This window comes from Channa argus, chromosome 7 (genome assembly GCF_033026475.1).
Source record: "Channa argus isolate prfri chromosome 7, Channa argus male v1.0, whole genome shotgun sequence".
Lineage (NCBI taxonomy): Eukaryota > Metazoa > Chordata > Actinopteri > Anabantiformes > Channidae > Channa > Channa argus.
The window spans coordinates 3,607,917-3,627,991 of record NC_090203.1 but is presented as its reverse complement, the minus strand read 5'-3'; the positions used below and the strand labels follow the sequence as shown (position 1 = coordinate 3,627,991).

The 20,075-nt window shown below is 41.6% G+C and overlaps 1 protein-coding gene across 1 annotated transcript in view; it reads right to left on the bottom strand.

The window, feature by feature from the left end:
- Positions 1 to 17,573, bottom strand: part of npr1b (natriuretic peptide receptor 1b) — a 66,281-nt gene extending 48,708 nt beyond the window's left edge. The window contains exons 1-2 of the mRNA XM_067509574.1: positions 16,998 to 17,573; positions 14,782 to 15,589 (exon numbers count right to left, since the gene is read on the bottom strand). Coding sequence (XP_067365675.1) covers positions 14,782 to 15,541 — 760 coding nt within the window. The 5' untranslated portion in view covers positions 15,542 to 15,589; positions 16,998 to 17,573. The remainder of the gene's footprint in view (positions 1 to 14,781; positions 15,590 to 16,997) is intronic.
- Positions 17,574 to 20,075: the final 2,502 nt, after the last annotated feature.

Here is a 20,075-nt window from a genome sequence, read left to right as displayed (position 1 = left end):
TGTGTCTTCTTCTGGTACATTTTCAGCTGTTTGTAATGATTTTTTAAAATGTTTAATGTGGTCTTTTCATGTATACTTTGGTCATTCTGTATGTTTAAATTGAGCTGTGGGACCATTATATATTGACACCTAGGATTAGGTGATATGGAATAAAAACATTTTTTTTCATATCAGTGGATATTGATATATACTTTATATATCACGACATAAACCAAATCTGTATGTTTGTCCAATGTAAAGACTCCTTTTTACTCTTAAGTGTGATGTGAAAGTATGATATTAAAACTAAGTTGAATTTGAGTTTTAATATCATTTAATTTCTGTCACAAATTGAACAAATGGATGCAGAACATTATACCTACCTCTGTTTATTGTAAGGCATTAGACACTATGCTCTGCTGTGCAGGTTGTTGCGCGCTGGTTGTTTGAGTGGGAAAAACCTGCAAATTGCTTGGATCCTGAACTGTAGTCCTGCATTGTTCATGCTATAGAGGATGACACCGCTACCTGTCTCTGTGGGAACATGCTTTGCAATGCACACTAGTCTGCTTGTTGTCGGACTTGAAATAGCCAAAATATCTTCATGCTCCATCCAAGTTCCTTGGAAACTTCTTTTCAATGAGGAGTTTGTGTTTTGAGCCCCGGGCTATGTCTTTTTTTTTAGTGCGTTCTTCTGTAAGGCTGTCGCTCGAGTTGTGTTTTCTGTTGTCATTTTCTCTATTAACTCACTCCTATTGCTGGCTGTTTGTGTTGTCTGTAAAATCATGTTGAAATAACTTCTATCGATCTTAATTGTGTCTTAAATTTCTATCAAGAAAAAGTTGTTGTTGTTTTTTTGCGATAATGTTTATTGTTTTTATCACCAAGCCCTAAAGTCACCAGTCAAAAGAAACAACTTTCTGTTCTGTCTATATGTCTGTATGTCTATATGAACTTTAGTTGGTGCCAAGGAGCCAGTTCAGGTGGCTCTTACATTGGATCAGGATGCCACCTGAGGGTGTTGAGGTTTTCTGGACACATCTGAGTAGTGTGAGAGACCAAAAAATGATGGAGACATAACAGATCTAATTTAGCTTGGAAATGCTAAACTGGAGGCTAAACTGCTCAGAGAATTTTAGAAACTGGGATTCTTTTAGCGTGCAAGCATAAAGTCCTTTAGATTCAGTATATAGTAATAAAGACGATCCCAAGAGGAGGTGGACAGGTCCCTCATATGACTAGCATGTATTGCATCGTCCCATAAAGGCAGATTTTAGTTTTAGATTACAAATTTTAAAATCAAGATTTTATCAAATTGTTTTTCCTTGACCAGAGTTGACCAGCAAATTTAGTGTCTTCACCTGCAAAACTTTGAGATTTGGGTTTATTATATATACATATTTTATTTATCATGTTCCACAGTACATCTGTCATAGGGCAGAAACTAAATATTTAAACCTAAATTAACCTCATGTCCTCGCATTTTTCTTTAGGTTAAAAGGAAACGGAGTGAGACAGAAATAGTAAAAGTGATATCGCGTATTCGTACCTCTGAGTGAAATAAACACCTAATGAAGACAAATGTCCCTTCAGTAATGAGACATTTGTTTGGTAAAGAGATGTAGAAGCAGCTAATGACACTGAGTGAAGCTTTGTCTGTGTGAGAACAGAGTGAAATTTCGGCCCATAGTTTATCACAGAAGCGTAACGTAATTGATGCGCTGTGAAGGACTCAACTTTATGAACCTTATAAACAATATAAATTTAATAACCCTACATCTAGATATGCATAATAGTGTGTGAAGTTCTCCAGTCATAATTAAGAAATGGTGTAGTTACCACTTCATATCAGCTTACACATTTTAATCATATAAATAAACTGAACACAAATCGACCCCACAATCGGTTTCGATTTGCGCATCTTGCTCCTCCGTACGTACGAGCGCGACCTCGTAACCCACTGGTGCATTGAGCATCGAGCCAGTAACCTATAGAAGTAAAGGATATTGCTTCTTTGTACCTCTAAATCGGATTTACATCACAAAGCTTACGATGTGTTTGGACTCTTGTTTCGCATCTCGTTATATCAGAAAATGTTTTCACATAAATGGCAAATGGTAAAAGACTGGATATGGTACCAAAACTAATATCATTTCCCACATTTCACTGACAAAGGGTTAAAATCCTTTTCCTTTCACTACTGGATGAAGCTGTCATTCACAGACACGCTGGAAGCCACGTGTCCCTCATATCTACTCTTTCATTTTCTATTTCCTGATGTCTTCTCTCCACTTTCACTGCGTCATGTTTTAATATGAAAGCATCATTTTATCTCCATCATCGCGTTGTCAGCTCTTTGACAGCTGAAAGGACACAACGCACACAGAGTGATGGTCTGATAAATCTGCCTTTACAAATGTCTAATGATTCGACCAGAGGCCGCGGCATGTGCAGCGCTCGGACTCTTTGTTCCCGCTGTGATTTAACGCCTCCATCAACACTCGCATACAAAGTGTCCTCATCAGTGATTATTGAGCAGCCTCATTCTTCATTTGCTGCTCTGATCAGCACTGATTACAGCTTCTGAGTTGGGTAAACACGTGGCGATGGCAAGTGTGGACGTGTTTTATTAAAGACACCAGAGTACAGCATCAGTGCAACTCATAGTAAATGTCTTTACACTAAAAAGCTCTGGTTGCACCACTTACTGTGACACATGGAAGCTGAAACAACTCGTTGACAATACGTCATCTCATGGAAACTATATCTGCTGTGGTGGAGCCTTGAAAGACCTGCGAAATGTTTGTCCACTCATGAAACAAGACGTGAAACTTTAAATTAACAAAGAGGTTGCAGGTAGGTGACGCTAACAGCGAACTATCCTGTCTCCTGAAAAATACGTTCCCACAAAACTAAACTGCAAACGTGATTTTGTGAGTGAGACAAATTGCACTTTTATTAAGGGACAGTGAGTTGCGAGAAAGGGGTTGGGGAGGGTGGCGATGGTCTGTCAAACCAAAGAGCCGAGATCAATGCCAGAGTCCTGTGTCTCGTTCGGTTCAGGCAAGAAAATCACAGATGTTTATAAGTGATAAAGCACATTTTGTGTGAAGTGACTGATTTTCTCGTGTTACGCCAGCCGTCAATCTTCCTCTGATCCTTACAGCTGCTGTAACTGCGTAAACACAACCAAAAAACTCCTTTAATCCCGTAGTCACACAAACTGGACATTGCACTGCAGGATCATATATTAAAGCAGAAAATAAGAGCAAATATTTTGCTCAAAGTTTGGATATTTTTGTTGAGAAAAATGTCGTCTGGTAACATTTTATTTATATGTTCAGTATCAATGTACACTGTTGCCCATAAAGCTGGAATAATATGGTTTCAGACACATTCCACTTTTTTTGCGAAGGTTAATTGTGTTTTCATTTTCACTGTGATATGTTTGGAAGAGATTGATCCATAAAACTTTGATTTTGAAGATAAAAACATACGTCTTTTTTTTTTGCCCTTTTATCCTCATCTTGAGTGTTGAAAATAGACACTTTATCTATCAAGAATAAATCACAATGTCACAATAATTTCATAAGAGGACCGAACCCCGTGACCAGAACCAGATCTACATGGGTTTAGGCTGATGTGGTGTTTGACAAGGTGCAAACCCACCAAGGAAAAACTTTTCCAAACAATGTTATTGACCTTGTTATGCATCATATAGCTACAGCAGGTCGAGCGCTGCAGGTTTTACTGAGAGCTCATGGTCGTACATCGATTTTCAGAGAACCAACACTGGGCCACAGATGCTTATATCATTGTTTTTCATGCATGAATTATTCAAAGTGTTATGCAGCAGGTATAAATTATTCACGCATTAGTTGTCAACCCCTCAGGTCCTGGTCCAACCCTGTGCCCTATAAGATGTGTTTGTTTGGTAATAATCTGCATTTTGCAAATAGGTTTTCAAGAAAAACTCATTTTTACTGGCGATGTCATTTTTTGTTGTTACAATGTGCAGAATCACAAAAACACAATTGTGCTGTTGCCAGAAGCTGATACTGTGGAAAAACCACAGACAGTGAACGTTAAATGTTAAGTACGAACAATTTAAGCTGCAGCTGTGATTCAGACCCTGATTGTTAACTAGCCTTTGAGGACATCACTCACTTTGAGGACATCACTGTTTAAAAGTCTAATCACCTGAGTTAAGCTCCTGGAGGCCAAATTAAGAAGCCACAGCCTTGACGTGGATCATGTTCATTTGCAAAAAAAGAAAAAAGGACAACAACTGTCTTTAGTCATGAATGCTTCAGTTAAACTAATAAGTTACATTAATATCTTTAGAAAGTAATTATTCAGATCTTACTGTAGTTACTTCTGGTCTGTTACCAACAGACTTTTATCATAAAGACCTTTTCGTCTCATTTAAACTTAAATGTTAAATGTTATATGTAAACAACCAACTCAAACTTTGTGCATCGTCCATATTAAAAATCTATTCCTGTTTTTATTCCCAATGAAAGAGACCAAAATAAAACTTATTTTCACACTGAAAACATCCACTTGTCTTCTTCTAATTTGAGATACTATCTGGTTTCAGTTGCAAAAGGCAAAACACCAGCTCTCAGTTTAAATTTGTAAATTATTTTTATGCAACATACTAATACTAATATTCCATTTTCATCAGCCTAAAATCACAATTTTGGTCCATTAGTTCGCTGCCTTTTTACAGTCATAAATTAAACTGGCTTTACAATTAACAAGAGCGAGATAGTAAAATATGCAAAATAACGTCTACTTGTCAGTATCAATAAAATCTCTGAAAACGTCAGGAAATGTCTCATCAATATAAAACACAGCAACGCTGTCGATGTTTCTAAGCTAATCCTCCTTTCCCCTGATGTTTTCCCATCATTTTAACAGTAATCTGTGGGTCAGAAATGATATCTTAAAATAAATATTAAGGGCTTAAGATAGGATTTGACACTTTCACCGGCTGGATGCAGCTTGGCCTCAGTTATGTGAAAGCAGATTAAATTAGGCAAAATCAGAGAAGTGAAGTTACTGTGGAGATTAGTTCTTGCAGCTGCCCTTCTCCAGAGCAGCCTAACAACCAGGCTAAGATTAATCCTGGTGATTTATCCGGTAATTAATGCTTTTCTTCTGTAAACATGTTGTATCGTTTTAATTATTCTGCATTAAAGCACTGCAGACATGGCCATTTATTTAAATGTGTGTTATTTCTATAATCGTTCATGTGGTAGTTATTATTACTGTCAGGCCCAGTGTTATTTAACTATAACTGCTGTTCATTGTGCCGTCACATCATTGAAGTAGTTGACATTATGAGAAATGGCTGATGAAGTTGCAAAGGCAGTTTTAATTAAGTCAGTGATGAGGCCCAGACTTTTGTTTGTTCTTTATAAGAGATAAGATACCATAGATAAAATGAATCAAAAACTTTAATAGAACTTTAAATTCTTTTTTTTTCCTCATGAATGATACATTGTAAATGGCTGCTTATAAACCGCTTCTATCCAAACAAATGTCCCATTCACACACACTGCAATAAATATCACATCAGTACACATCAGCATTCAGACCTTGAAACACTTGAGCTTAGGTGCCTCCCATTTCTCTTGATTGATGCTTAGATGTGTCTGCACCTTTACACCTCGATCCCCCAGTCCAGGCGTACTAAGCTTGTCACGTCATACCCAAAAAGGCTCCAGCCTTTAATTGCTGGCAAAGGTGCTCCAACAAAATACTGAGTAAAGGGTTAGTGACATTTCTAAAATTCTGTTTTCATTTTGTCATTATAGAGCTGCTACATTAAAAAAATAAAGGGGGTCTGATATGCAAATATGCACCACAGTAATCCACGAAGGGCAAATCTCTGTGCAAACCAGGTTTTTTTTTTTTTTGGTCTACTAGTTTTGATCTAAAACAGTTGTTATCTTGTTAATTCTGGAATATACCTGACAACAACCCCCCCACACACACTCGCACATGTGCAGATTTTCTATGTTTGGAGATTAAACAGCAAACAGCCCTTGATAAAACAGCCAGTGGTGAATAATTAAGTTAATTAAAAAAAAAAAAAAAGCTTCTATCAGAATTTTAGTCCAGGCCACTAAAACTCAGCTCCCTTTCATGCTGAAGTGGGTTCGTGTGGTGATTCAGAGTGAAAAAAAAAATTAGCCCACAACCTTTCTATTCTATCTAGTACTATACAATATTAGAGCCACATGAGATGCACCGGCTGCAAAGGACCAGGACTGTGATGACTGAGCCCAGCACACATTATACAGCGTATTGACAGCAGCAGATACGGGAGAAGGGGGCTGCCGAAAGGCTGGCTTTGGGTCCGATTCTGCCGGTTCCTGTGTGATAACCAGCGTACAGCAGATGGAAGAATAAACAGTGAAAACCTGGGCACAGCATGACATACAGATTGGTAAAGACACAGGAATTATAAGACATTACCACCAATGACTGGATGATCACAGTGGAGGGAGCAGAGGAACAAAGCTGGGCCACAGAATATGTTTGGCCTCATGTTACCCAGTCAACATCTGTTTTTATCTGCGGTGACATTGTTACTATAGGCCAAATTAATGGTTTAGCAGGCTGAGGCGATACTGGATTCCATGACATGGCCTCACCCATCTCAAAAATGCACATGGTTGAATTCACTCAATTGGTTTGAGCCAACAGACTCTCTCTCCAGACATATCAACTGCACTATTGCTGAGAGAACCTCCAGTCAACCGTGGCCTTCCAAATTAAAAATGTCAGGCTGCACAAGGGAGAAGAACGGATGAACTGAAAGAACTACAAGCGGGAGAAAGAGAGAGAGAGCGAGAGTCTGAGAAAGCACCTGTTTACAAAATGATAGAAAGCGATGGGGAAAATGTAATTTCACATCAACACTTAGCATCTGTTAAGGGTTGTTAAGTCTCTAATACAAATAAAGCTTTATCGTGTGTTAGAGACGGTAACAGAAGCAAACGCGTTGGGATCAAGTTAAACAAATTAACACCTAAAGCACTGTGAAAACGCATTTACAGTGCACACTGGGAAATGATATGCACAACCGCCTGTGCATTGTTCACTGGTTTACTAGCTGCTGTAGTAGAAATTACAGCTGGTTGCATCTCTTAACATGTGAACATCGTTAAACCTTGTGCTTCCGCTCTAGGGGCAGGTTTGATACCACTAAGTATGACACACGCACACACACACACAGAGAGAGGCTGGGCAAAGCTGGACTGAAAGACATCACAGAGGCACTAACCGTGGCCACGCAGGAACAGGCTCTAAGTACAACATCAATAGATGCGAGGGTCTAAAATACCAGGCAGGACTCCAGGGGCAGCCTGTGCAAAGATGCCCTGAGACAATCCAGCACGTAACAGCACGGTGCAAGATGCTGGCAGGCAGGGTGGACATGGAAGTCCAACACCAAGTGGCTGATATAGTGTACAGAAACTCTGAAGTGATGCGTTATCACCTTACAAGCAGATTCCAGTGGAATATCAAGAGGCTGGAAATGAAAGCATCCTCTGCATTTGCAGTTCCCTGTAGCTCCAAAAACTGCACTGCTCTCGTGGTCTCCAGTGAGCCTTTGTGTACCGCTTCAGACACCTTCTCTTAATTAGCCTCCGTTAGCTGTGAGAAGCTAACTAAACTACGACTTGGCTCCAGCTAATTAGAGCAGAGCTGATTAGGAGGAGCAGCCGTCCTGTGAAAGATTAACCACTTTCAGTCTGGACTCTGGAGAAACGCGAGCACGCTGGAATCTCTAATTAGTTTCTCTTGTTGAAGTTCAAAGTGAACACTTTCACACACTTTTCCCCACACGTCGTCCATCTGTCTGTCCACGAAAGCAATCAGGCTCTAAAAAGTTGCGATGCCTCTCTCGCCCTCTTGTCCTAATTGGCCAGGTTGCTACTGACTTTGAATCGCAGCGGGAGCTGACAGAGCCGGAGCCCTCAATCAGCTGGAGGGCTGTTCAATCACAGAAACCCTCTGTGTATCCTCTGCTTTGTTCTTCTCAGCTTGGAGCACATGGAGCACCCGCCTCAGCTCGCCTCAGAAATCCTCTCTGATTCCTCTCGACAGTTTGCGTGAGAAGCATTCAGGCCGGGTTCGGGCTGCAGACGGTCGCCTCTCGTGCCGCTGCTATTAAAACGTCAGTTGCTTGTATCCTGAAAATGATCGCTGTTAGTGTGACCTTTACGTAGCTCCACTCTGTGCCACTCGTAGTGCAGCATCATTACAGTGTGTGTAAGATAAATCTTTCATGGAAGAAGATTTACCAAAACAGTTTTAAAGGTCTTTCCAGGAAAAAAAAAAGTCACACAGCTTATTAAAGTTGCTAAATAATAGTGCATCATCCCCCAAAACCTCATCCACTGGAGCACAGCACGGTAGCATTGGCTATGATTAGCAGTCACGTGTCCCTTGCTTGTAGTATCCAGGTGTTGCTGAATTGTCCCTTCCAGTTTTTTTGAAAGACATTTTTACAAATGTTCTTGTCAATTTAACCAAACTCACTGTTACTGCTGAAATCCAAAGATGATCGGTTTGTGAGTTGCCTGCAGAATGTTGGTTATTCTGATGTGATATCATGAAACTGCTTAACTACAGCTGCAGCAGCAGGATCAGTGGATGAACAGTGGCAAGTCTAGTTTTCGTATTTTTAGTATTAAAGTCTGAGCTTAGGTGACAATAAATCCAAACATTTACTATTTCATTCCGACCCTCCTTCACCCATGAGTTACTCCTGCGGTTAATTGGTGGTTAGGATTTGAATACTGTAAATAGGCCAGTGTGAGGTAATGTTTTATTCTGAAAATCCCGTCAGCAGCAGCCTATAAAACGCAGACAAACTCCAGGGTCTAAGGTAAACTGTGGAGAAGATCCAGGGCCTGAATAAAACGTTAAAAGGTAAAAAAAATAATCAGGACGTCGAGTCATGTCCAGTGGACTTTCTTCTTCTTAGTTGGAAATGTTTCAAGAAGCTTCTTCAGGCATTTCCAGCCAATAAATAAGATGTTCAGTGGACATGACTGAACTGAAAGTGAAAGGACACCAACAGAATCTGTGTCTCACAGCCAGTGATCAAACTGCACACTAACACATTACCTACAGGTTCTTTTATTAGATTCTTTAAAAAGTATCACATCTATTGCAAATGTCCAGTTTGTCTATGATTTACACTCATTAAAAGATAGAATGTGTCTCTTTAAGTCGGGTTTATACTATGTGTGTGTCTTAATCTGCACTGATGTTCATCTCTCATTGGGGGAAAGGGAAAAATAAGTTCAGATCCCCAAATGTTTCTGCAACAGGCAGAGCAGGGGGGTTTAAGAAAGCATGAATGAACAGACTGAATCCCGACCTGCCAAGAGAAATGTCCCACACAGTGTTTGTGTAACCATTTTTGTCCAACAGACGTGGGCTTGACATACGCACGTCGGTTACATTTCCCAAGCTGAAACTTTAGCAGAGGATTTGGTACCAAAATGGAGGAGTTGACCACGTTGATCGAAGTGAAATAAAGTCCAGATAATGATGCTGCTGCAAACACTCTGTGCTGGTATATTTGTGGAACAACTCTATTTTTGCACAGTTATGAAATAATGAATTATCTGCTGCTTCTACATTTCAACTAACAATTTCTGGAGAAAGGTGAAATGATTATTCACAGTCTGGTATCAGCTTTCACCTTTCTGCATGTAATAATCAGTGAGTGTGTGTGAGTGTGTGTGTGTGTGTGTGTGTGTGTGTGTGTGTGTGTGTGTGTGTGTGTGTGCACGCGTTACTGTGGTGCAGCTGGAAATATTTCCCTCCTCTGACAGTTCTCAGTGTGTCTGGGACATATGGTTTCGCATTAATGAAACACAAACCAGTCTGAATATAGATCAGGCCTGCTGTCAGCCCAGCAGACAGCAGGCCTGATCTATAACACTCAGAACATTTGAACGGGTCACTGCTGTTAACCTGTGCTCTCCATTCTTTTACTGTATAATGAGAATATTGTGTGCCCATGAATTCAAACATTACATATTAACATTATTATTACGAAGGCCACTGTGCCTCAGGAGGTAGAGCGGTCATCCACCAACCCCAGGGTTGCTGGTTTGATCCCTGGCTCCTCCTGTCACACGTCCTTGAGCAAGACAATGAACCTAAACTTAGTTGCTCCCAGTGAGTCTAGGCCAGCTGCACAGCAGCTCCCCCATCACTGTGTGAGTGTGTGTGTGATTGTGAGTGTGAATGGGTGAATGAGCAGCAGTGTAAGGTGAGTTCCAATTAGGTAGAAAAGCGCTCTATAAGTGGAGACCATTACCATATTACAAACAGTCTTATTTAACGGAATGTAGCCGGATGGGACACGAGCAAAACTGCTTATTTCGTGCACGTTAAAACAGCATGTGCATGTGCATAAAATAAATGTTCAATGTGAAAGGCACAATATGTGTGAGAGAGTGTGTGTACTGTTGATATAGAGATCATCGGACTCCATATCAAATGATATGGTGATGAATTGATGGAGTCATAAAAACACACATAATTTACCGCTCAAACAAGATTTACTGTTATGTTATTAGGTTTCGGAGTCAAATCTGCAGATATGTGCATTTAACATGTGATGATAAATTGGAAGGGACTTAACCGTTTTTGTTCCAAAGTGAATGAAATACAAACACCCTGAAGACACAAAGTGAGTCACAAAATGACCCCAACGAGAAGAAATTACAGCAAGGCACTAAAAATGACATTTTACTGTGACCTTCCTAACACATGTGACCTGTAACACAGGCAATAACACTCCAACCAGGACGGTGCCTCATTCTACTGTTTCAGTCTTTGTGAGTAGTCGCTCCGTGACCTTAGTGTGTGATCAAGCAGACAAAAGGTAAAATTAGCCCTCGTGTGTTTGGCAGGAAATACCTACAGATCTGATTGGCTGACTGTATTTTCCATATAAGGCGTCAGAATCTTGACCCCTGTTAATAAATGTCCTGTCGGGAGGTTTTATGCCTCGGTGGGAACCAGAGAGAGCGCTGGCGTGTTTGTTTGTGCTCTCGACTGGTTTGCAGATCGATACACCTCCGCAGATAGAGGAGGCAGTCAACTGTGCTGAATTTATGACTCCGCTATTAAAGTCCAGCGCACGGACAGTGAGGATGATACTGTCGCCACATTTTCATCCAGGAGAAGTGGACACATTGCTGAGCTGGTTCAGTTGCTCATTAAGGAGTCAAATTCTCCTCAATAACTTCTGGCTTTTCACACTCTCACACACCATGTTTCAGTCGCACTAACTGTGATCCAGAACATCTTATTTTGGTTTATCAGTTTGCTTTTATTGTCAGACAAATCCGGCTAAATATTTTCCCATCAATTTAAAATGTCGAATCCTGTTTTTTAGTAACTTCCTGTTCAGGGCGCAATGATTTACACACATATTTAGGTATGTTTTGAACTTGCCTCTTCTAGTTCTAGTTTGTGTGGTACATGTACATTGTGTGGTACATTCACATGTTCTGATCAATTGAATTGAATTTACTTTTATTTAAGAAAAACATCAAGTCCTCGATGTGAAAAAGCTAAAATTTGTGTCACATTCGCGTTAAAGCAGACACATTTAGAGCCTTTTTCTTTTAAAATCCAATCAGTCAATTTAAGTCAGTTTAGTTTCCAGATGGTTTAAAATATATCTAGGTCCATAAAAAGTTTGACATATTTTGCAGGTGCTATATTGTTTGTTCTGTTCAAAAACACCAACATCTGGATTTAAAAAGGAACAAATAAGGATCCGTAAAATAAACCGAGGAATATTATAATATGTTTTCTTACCATCCTGAAAGGTACTGCAGTTTTATTACTATTGTATATTAAAAGTATTGTTCAGCCTGATGCTAAATCCACAGTGATGTGGATGGAAGCTGGATCAGTTTCATTTTGAGTTTTTCTTCTTTTTTTTTTTTACTTCACCTTCTCTAATGTGGAAATGTGCTGCATCATTCCCCGATGCAGACTGTTCCGGTGCATCCTTGGGGCAGGGCCACTTGGAGCAAAGAGCATCGATCCAGCTCATATTTCCGCCTGCTGCTGTGATGGTGCCCTGTGGCAACGATCGCGAGCTAATGCCTGGGTTAACACTTCTGCCTGGCTCACTCACAGGGTGGACGAGACACAAACGGCACAGTGAGGGTGATGGACGGAAAGCAGGAGGGCACGACGGGTCTCCGATCAGCTCCCAAATATCTGCGGCTGCCGTCTTTTCCAGAAAACATGCAGAACTCACCACTGAGCTTTTACACGTTTTTCTCTGGCTTCAAAATCCACACTGAGGACATTTGGTCCTGTTTAAGGGTTAAGACCTGATTTTAGGACTCAGGTTAGTGTTAGTTAAGGGGTTACGGAAAGTCTCATGTCAATGAAAGTCCACATAAACACAGAAGGACATGCATGTGTGGGGGACAATGTGCACACATGTCATAACGATCTGCAGATGTATCACAATGGAAGGAAGTGAGCGAGCGGTGATCAGTTTACAGAAGAACGTGCAGAAAAATGATGCAAATTAAAAACACTGGGACTTTGATGGAATTGTGCAGCCCCCTCTCATTTCCCCTGCGTCAGAGGCCCAGATTCAAACATCATTTCGTGTCTTGTGGTCACATTTTAAATAATTTGGCCCTAAATGTGTCTCATTTGCTCAGTTGCTAAGTGTTTGTTGTCCTTTTTTGTCTATTTGTTGGAGGTGGGTGTTGTGTCCATCTTTGAAGGAGCTTTGTTTGTATCTGCCAGATTCTGTAAATCACAGTCCGATACCGACACAGTCAAGCACTGAAATAGTTGATAAATGAGTCAATCATTTATGGTGTTTTGCTCTATAATTCTTGTTGTAAGCTGTCTGTACTCTGCATATGATCATAAACTTCTGGAACGTGAACATCACCAGTACAGAATGGTTTTGATCATGTTGTCCATTTTTGAGCAAAAACACTTTTTCCTGACATTTTATTGGCAATTACATAAAATTAATTGAATAGTAAAACTAAAAATATATCTCGTGAGATTAATCAGAAAGAAAAAAAAATCACTGGCACTTCTGCTTTGAGCAATGTCAGAAGTTGTACACTTATAAATAATAAAGAATATCTTAAAACCACGAGTCCTTAATGAACCACTTAATCTGTTACCTGTAAAACTAGTGATTTTATGATACGTAAGAAGAAACAGGGCTGAATTCTAAGTGCTTAGTGCTACAACATGGGAAAAATGACTCCACGGCACAACGTTCCATTATCTGCCGAACCCTTTGCACTTAATCTCTTTCACACGATTGTTTTTATTTGTGAGAAACGTCAAAACCTGTGAGACCGTGTAGGTAAGTCAGGGGAAGTGAGTTTTTATTAGGCCCCACAGAGCGGCTGAACTTTGACCAGTCACAACTTCGCTGTTCTTTATCAGGTTTATCTGAGCTTTGGCTAATTCCTGCAGCCTGCAGTCAGCGGGGAACTGAAACTCAAACCGAATTAAGGTCAAAACCCACAAGTGTGTGATCAGAACGCTCGTCGCAAGACACCGTCCGGCTTTTTCCAGCCTGCAGTTTGTACCTCGAGGTCTCTTTCCTTTGTGGAATTGAATTACTGGAAACATTAGAAGCTGCAAAGCTGAGAAGACCAACACTAATTGATCCCATTTACAGGCAGGAAATCGTATACATCAATAACAGGCTTAAAGAGGCATCTGTCAATAAATACAGCGCACCGATCCCCTCAATAGATGGGCTGCACATGTAGACGACCTAGAAGTGAATAAAGCAACGTGTGGATGGATCAAATCTGTACTGTTTGTGTTCATATGTAGTTATAAAAAAGTCAGATTTCCATTGGCTCAGCTTAGCTTTCACTTTTGTAAGAGTAGAAACAGACAGGATTCTAACGACATGGGCTCAGGGACAACTCAAAAGCCATAAACAAGATCCAGAAAGGACCCCACCTCCTCTGAGCCTGAGCTCACGTAAAATGTGACGCACAAACTGTCCCATTGTTCCTAAATTCTTCTTGGAAATTATGGACGCTGTGTCCTCTGTACTAACCAGGAGAGGGACCATGTGATTTGTTATCAGTGCACTGTTCAAAAGCGACTGTGTGACTGTGTCCTTGGTATAAAATAGACACATTGAAAATTTACTGGACCCTGCAATCATGAATCAAAAGAAACCTGAGGACCCTCATATTATCTAAGAGTCTAAAGCCCCTGCCAACATTATCTGGACCGTTGTGTGTTGTCTGAAAGGCCACTCCGGACAATGTCCAAGGCTGAATTCTCCTATAATCGAAGTTCAAAGACCTCCAGGGTTCCTGTGTGAACCAGGTGTAAGGCAGAGAAACCAGTAACACTGGAAGGAGCATGATGTTGCACCAAATAAAACACACCAGACTTGTGAAGACACACAAACCAAAGTTTAAATTGTGTCTGTCACCCCCTTAATCAAGACTAACAATGCCAAATTACAAAAAGAGCAGCTACTCATTTCATTTTATCTGGACCCTGCCACACCCGGATCAACCCAAGGTTCCTGGTAAACTCCGAATTACTGGGAGCCACTGAAAGCATCTCGCTTTCGGCGTGTGACATGCAGTGGAAACATCCAACCATCTAACAATGTGGTGACATGGGCTGAAAGCTTTTTGAGATCAACTGCCAACAAGTGTTTAGGAAATGAACCAACGTTTGGCTGGTAGTCATTTTTCACTGAGTGTGGTGACTCACCTCGTCCATCGTTCTGAAGGTCGGAGAGGATGTGGGAGTAGTTGATTGGTACCTTGTTCTCTTCAAACACTCTGTCCACGAGTGAGATGTTGATGCTCTTCAGCTCCGTGAACAAACCCTCCGTGGCGAAATAACACGGCCGATCGTCGACCTTGTTGTCACTGAATGTGAGCAACACGTGCTCTCGCCAACCAAAGTGCTCACAGATTCGCAAGGCGAACTTCCCGAGCTTCTTGTGAGTGGGGCCGGTGTTGGTGATGGATGGATACACTCCGCCATAAAAGGCCACGGCTGGAGCACCGGCTGTAACCATGGGAATGTCCCAGTGGGTGGTGAAGAGGCCGACGGGAGAGGAGGTGTAGGAACAGCCAGGCCCGATGAAAGCCCACGGGTCGTAGGCAAGTTTCAAATCCACGGCCATGAGCGGGGCAATGGACTCAGAGCAGATCCCATTCTTGTCTTCGCTGTTTTTAAAGGCATACGTCAGGTGATGGTCGGGAAGCAGGGTGGGGTCTGCATTGATTGTTTTAACAGCCCGCTCCAGGGCCGGGCCGATGCGAGGCCAAGCCCATGGGTAACCTGTGTTGGTCTGAGGTAAGATGACAGCAAGTGTGATGCTCTGCTGAACCCGGCGCTCATGGTGCCCCCGGGTTTGACGTCGCAAACTGCGGCGGTGAGATGACCACCCATTGACCGGCTGTAGGTCGAGCAGGACCAGCAGAACCAGCAGGAGGGTGGTGCCTTCCTTCCAACAGGCCATCCTCTAACCAGCACGTAGTCCACTTTCACCACAGCTGAATTATTTATCCTGCAGACAGGGAGACACATCAGCAAAACATGCAACATATATGAAGCCTCAGTACTGGTCATGGTCATGGTTAAATTCACAGTAATCATTTAGTCCACATCGGTCCTGAGAGGCCTTTGTTTTGGGCCGTGCTGAGTGGTGGGAGAAAAACTCCCTGAAGCAGGAAAAGGACAGTACAGCTTTCCATCCAGCCTGATCACACAAGTCAGAGTGAGCACGTTACACTCACAATAATGAGTGTTCTCTCGAGTACAGCCTGGCCTCATGAGCACCTCAGCCCCAGACTGAAGCACGTGGTCCTGTCAGAAAAACATGAAAAGCTTGTTCTAAAAAGACCGATTTAATGAGGCCCTCTGATTTTTCCTGGTTTAGAATCTCTCTCAACTTCAGGATGATGAATTCCTCTGGATGACATCATCTGAAGGAGTTCTGGAGATCGACTAAACCTGCAACCTCTGTAGCTACTATCAACGGAACAACTACATGACCTCATCAGAACTCCAAAAGTGCTCCAGATGACATCTTTCAAAGGAGCTAAAGGGATATTTCTTAAACACGGTACTTCTGCTGCTTCTTATTGTGTTTCTAGTACAGTAAAGTGATTCTTCTGCAGATTTCAGGCCCTGTAGTAAAATGCTGCTTACACCATGACACTACAACAACTAGTGTAACTTCACTGTACAACATTCTTCTGCATAAAACTTTGAACTTCTGAACTTTTAGGTCCTGATGGTATTTACCTATTTACATTTAAAGATACAGTATTTTTTTTAATTTCTCCCCACTGGCTGGCAGTAATAAGTGTCCATGCACCACCAAACCTGGATTATCAACTGTTCAGGAATCCAACATATGGGATTTAACTCTATAATGTGAAATATTTTCAATTTATCAACAACTTGCTCGACCGCGTAAGTGTCAGCGGGTCAGAGGAGACAGAGTCCCCCACCCTCCGGCCTGTAGAATAAATTATTTTTAATTATCAGTGTTTCTAAACCTTATTGTCGTGAATCAGCTGATTGGTGATGAAATGTGCACAAAAAACAAAAAACTGTTCAGGTTTATTGTGTTCAAATATTCCGAAGTGGGCATTGGTTAAGTTTGGCCTCTTTAGCTTATACAATGGCTTAAACGCTAATAAATCATTGATTATGAGTCATAATCTTAATAATTGTAACTCTTGACTACTGATACTCTGGCCTAAAACCTTTAGAGGGGAAGCCCGTAGGGACCCCACAACAAAATCGTTGCCCCCGGTCCCCTCAGGAGGTGAACCCGTCCTAGAGGACACGAGTGATATGATGGCTAAAAGCATCATTTCCCCCCCCCCCTCCCGGGACAGACCCCCTGAAAAATCAATAGAGCTCCAAACAACACATTACATTTGAGTGGACATTAGTCTCCGTACCTCAGCGCGTCTCCGCGTCCACCTCCATCCTGTTTGGAAGTTTTTGGTAATTTTAAGCGGGAGGGGCGGTGACCGGGAGCCACCTAACCACCCATGCCCGCGACAAGCGGCTGTTCCCCGTGTGACAGCAGCCTGTGTGGCGCGTCCCTGCTCCTCTGGACGGAGGAGATTGTCCAAAACCAAGACCAATATTAGTGTCTCACTTGAGTTCCTTGTTTTCGCTGCCGTCTTTTGGGGGAAATTCTGTGGGGAAATGCGCCGTTGTTACAAACAAAAGGCGAAAAATGTCCCCGGAATCCAAGGCGACGCGAGCATCCTGTCAGTCAGTGCAGCAAAGTTGTGCCGTAACATTCCCACCAATGCGCTTCGCATTGGGTTCGCAAGCGCAGCCGGTGCGTAAAAACGGGCTTCTCCAACATTATCCACAATGAATGAGACGCTGGTCAGAAAATCCGACGCTTCGGGAGCCGTCAGATAAAGTCGGCTACAAATAAATGACCCCCCCCCCCCCTGTCATCCGCTCGGTTCTTTGTAATATGTGATAATAAACTGAGCGCTGTTGTTGGTTTGCTGCTGTTACAGAGACAGAGACGGGGAGAAGAGTCAGGACCGGCTGAGGGAGTGGAGACTGGCTGGGCGGAGTTGGGGGTGGGCGGAGGGGCACACAGGAAGGATTACAGCCTATATACAAACCAATTTGAAGGTTAACTAGAGATACATTATTAGCTAAATGTACTTGAAATGCCAAAAATGAGATATCTTGGATAATAAGTCCTCCAGATGACATCATCAGGAGGCATTTGTCATCATCAGGGGTTCAGATGATGTCATCCACAGGAGTTCTGACCAGCCGGTCAACCAACACTACAGTCTACATATTATTCATACAAGATGACATCACTTGAACCTAATCACTCCTCCAGATGATGTCACGTGGAGGCTCTTTCCAACTAGAGGCATAGAAGTATTAAAATATAGGGAAAGCAGAACAACATTTTATGGCATTCATTTACATCTATTCCCCAAACTAGACCATAGGAAGCAAGTTGAAAGGGAAGTTGCACTTTAATATACGAATAGTTTATAAGTAAAGAAAAACTTATACTGTTTGATTGTTTTGCTTTTGCTTATTTTGAAAGAAATGATAAATTATTAAACCTCAAGCCAATTCCAAATAAATTCACTTTGCTTAGTTTTATTAAAGGAAAAGCAGAAATTGTCCCATTGAAAAACGTAGAACCGGTGAGTGTTTTGCATTATAAACCCACTGATCCATTCTGTTTAGTTCAGGACAAATCTTTGTGTCTTGGACACAAGAAGTTTCACCTGCAATTGAAACTGCAGCTAGTAACTAAAATCTGTGAAAATAATTCTACAAAACAGCAAAGACTCCTGTACAATTTGTTCTCAAAAAGAACATCACGCAGAGGCCGGTGTGACGTAGGCAACATCGCTAATGGTGCTTAAAATAAGCAGCGGTGAGATCGGATCATCTTTACAGGTTTGATTCATGTAGAAATGTGACAAGGTCGTAGAATCGTGAAAGTATTTGTGAAAACTTCTTTTTAAAAAGTGAAATGTTTTAATAGATGAGTGAAATTTGAGTGACTGGCTTTTACTATAAGACAAATCGACTTTACATCTGTGGTAAAATAACAAGTTACAAGCAACTCTTCATCCCTCCGGTCACATGTCAACATGTGAACGTACACTGCAGATTGTACAAATATCACTGTGTGTGTGTTGCTGTGGGTTTCATTGCGTTTGCAGCTGTGAAATGAAGCAATGTGACGCACAGCCCGTTGTGTTTTCCTGCCATTACATTTTATAGCTACGTTATCTTCCATCAGCGCCGGTTGAGGGATAACTCCCGTATCACCGCGGCTCCTTTTACAGGCTCTTTGCAGATCGATAAAAGCAAATGCCGCTACATTATTTAAAAAAAGGAAAACAAGAGACAGAAAACAACAGGTTTGCTTCTGTCGTTTTCTGTGGTTTGATTTGGGAGCAGGTGTTCTATTATGCAGGTAACACGTTCACTTTGTCAGAAATGCCAATCTACACGTTTAACAAGAACTGACACAGCTCTCAAAACTCTGATTAAGTTTTGCATTGGGTCTGCTGTCAAATGGGGAAGATTGACGTCACTCTGCAAATATAAGGCTACAGCGAGCAGCCGGTTGGACTATCGGCTCTCGGCCGGTTACCGGACGAAGATGGGGGGGCAGTAAGTCATGAAGTATCCCAGCGTGCAACATTGTTACATTTCAGATTAAACACGAGCACAATGTGTGATCTTTGTGTGAAGTGTGATTCAGGCAGGAACAGCATCTGTATTCAGCATACAAAGAATGGGTTTTGGTGTTTGTTCCATCAAAACAACCTACAAGTAGCATAATAACACTGAAATTAGAATCTGCAGCATTGCCAAATATGCTTGTCTTACTTTCCTCACTGGCATATTCTCCCGTCAACTTTAGGCTCTCGAATCCAAAGAGCACTGCAGTAGGTCGTGCAGGCGTAGTTATCTGGACGTCGGAAATGTTTAATTACTCGTAAGTAGCTTCTTCATTCTGAAAAAAAGCTATTTGGAATTATGCGTGATACAAAGACATGAATACAAATGAGACCTACTAAAGCATATTAATGGGCTGATAACAATTAACAGCAGGATGGCAGGATACTGCACAGGTGCATATGGATTTTGATTTTGACATTCCACATGTGAAAACACATTTTCCGTTAGGACGACTGGTGTGTGGGACGGGATGTCTCTTCCCAACAGTAGTAAAGAGAGGATGAAGACGCCTGCGAGGAATCAGCAGAGTGGAAGCAAGAAAATCAATAACGAGATTTCCATCCAGACAGATGCAGCTTCGACCTGCTGAAAACACTGCAGCCAGGATGTGTGGACATCGATTATAGTGGACATCCTGATCTTAATTAGAGCTTGACTTGCTAAATAAAAGTGTCACAAATCTAATTAAGGGCTTCAATTTGTCACCTTTTACAATTAGAGGCACAAGACACAATTAAGGACCTGGCTGTCAAACCTTTGTTGTTTTCAGAGGTAAATGA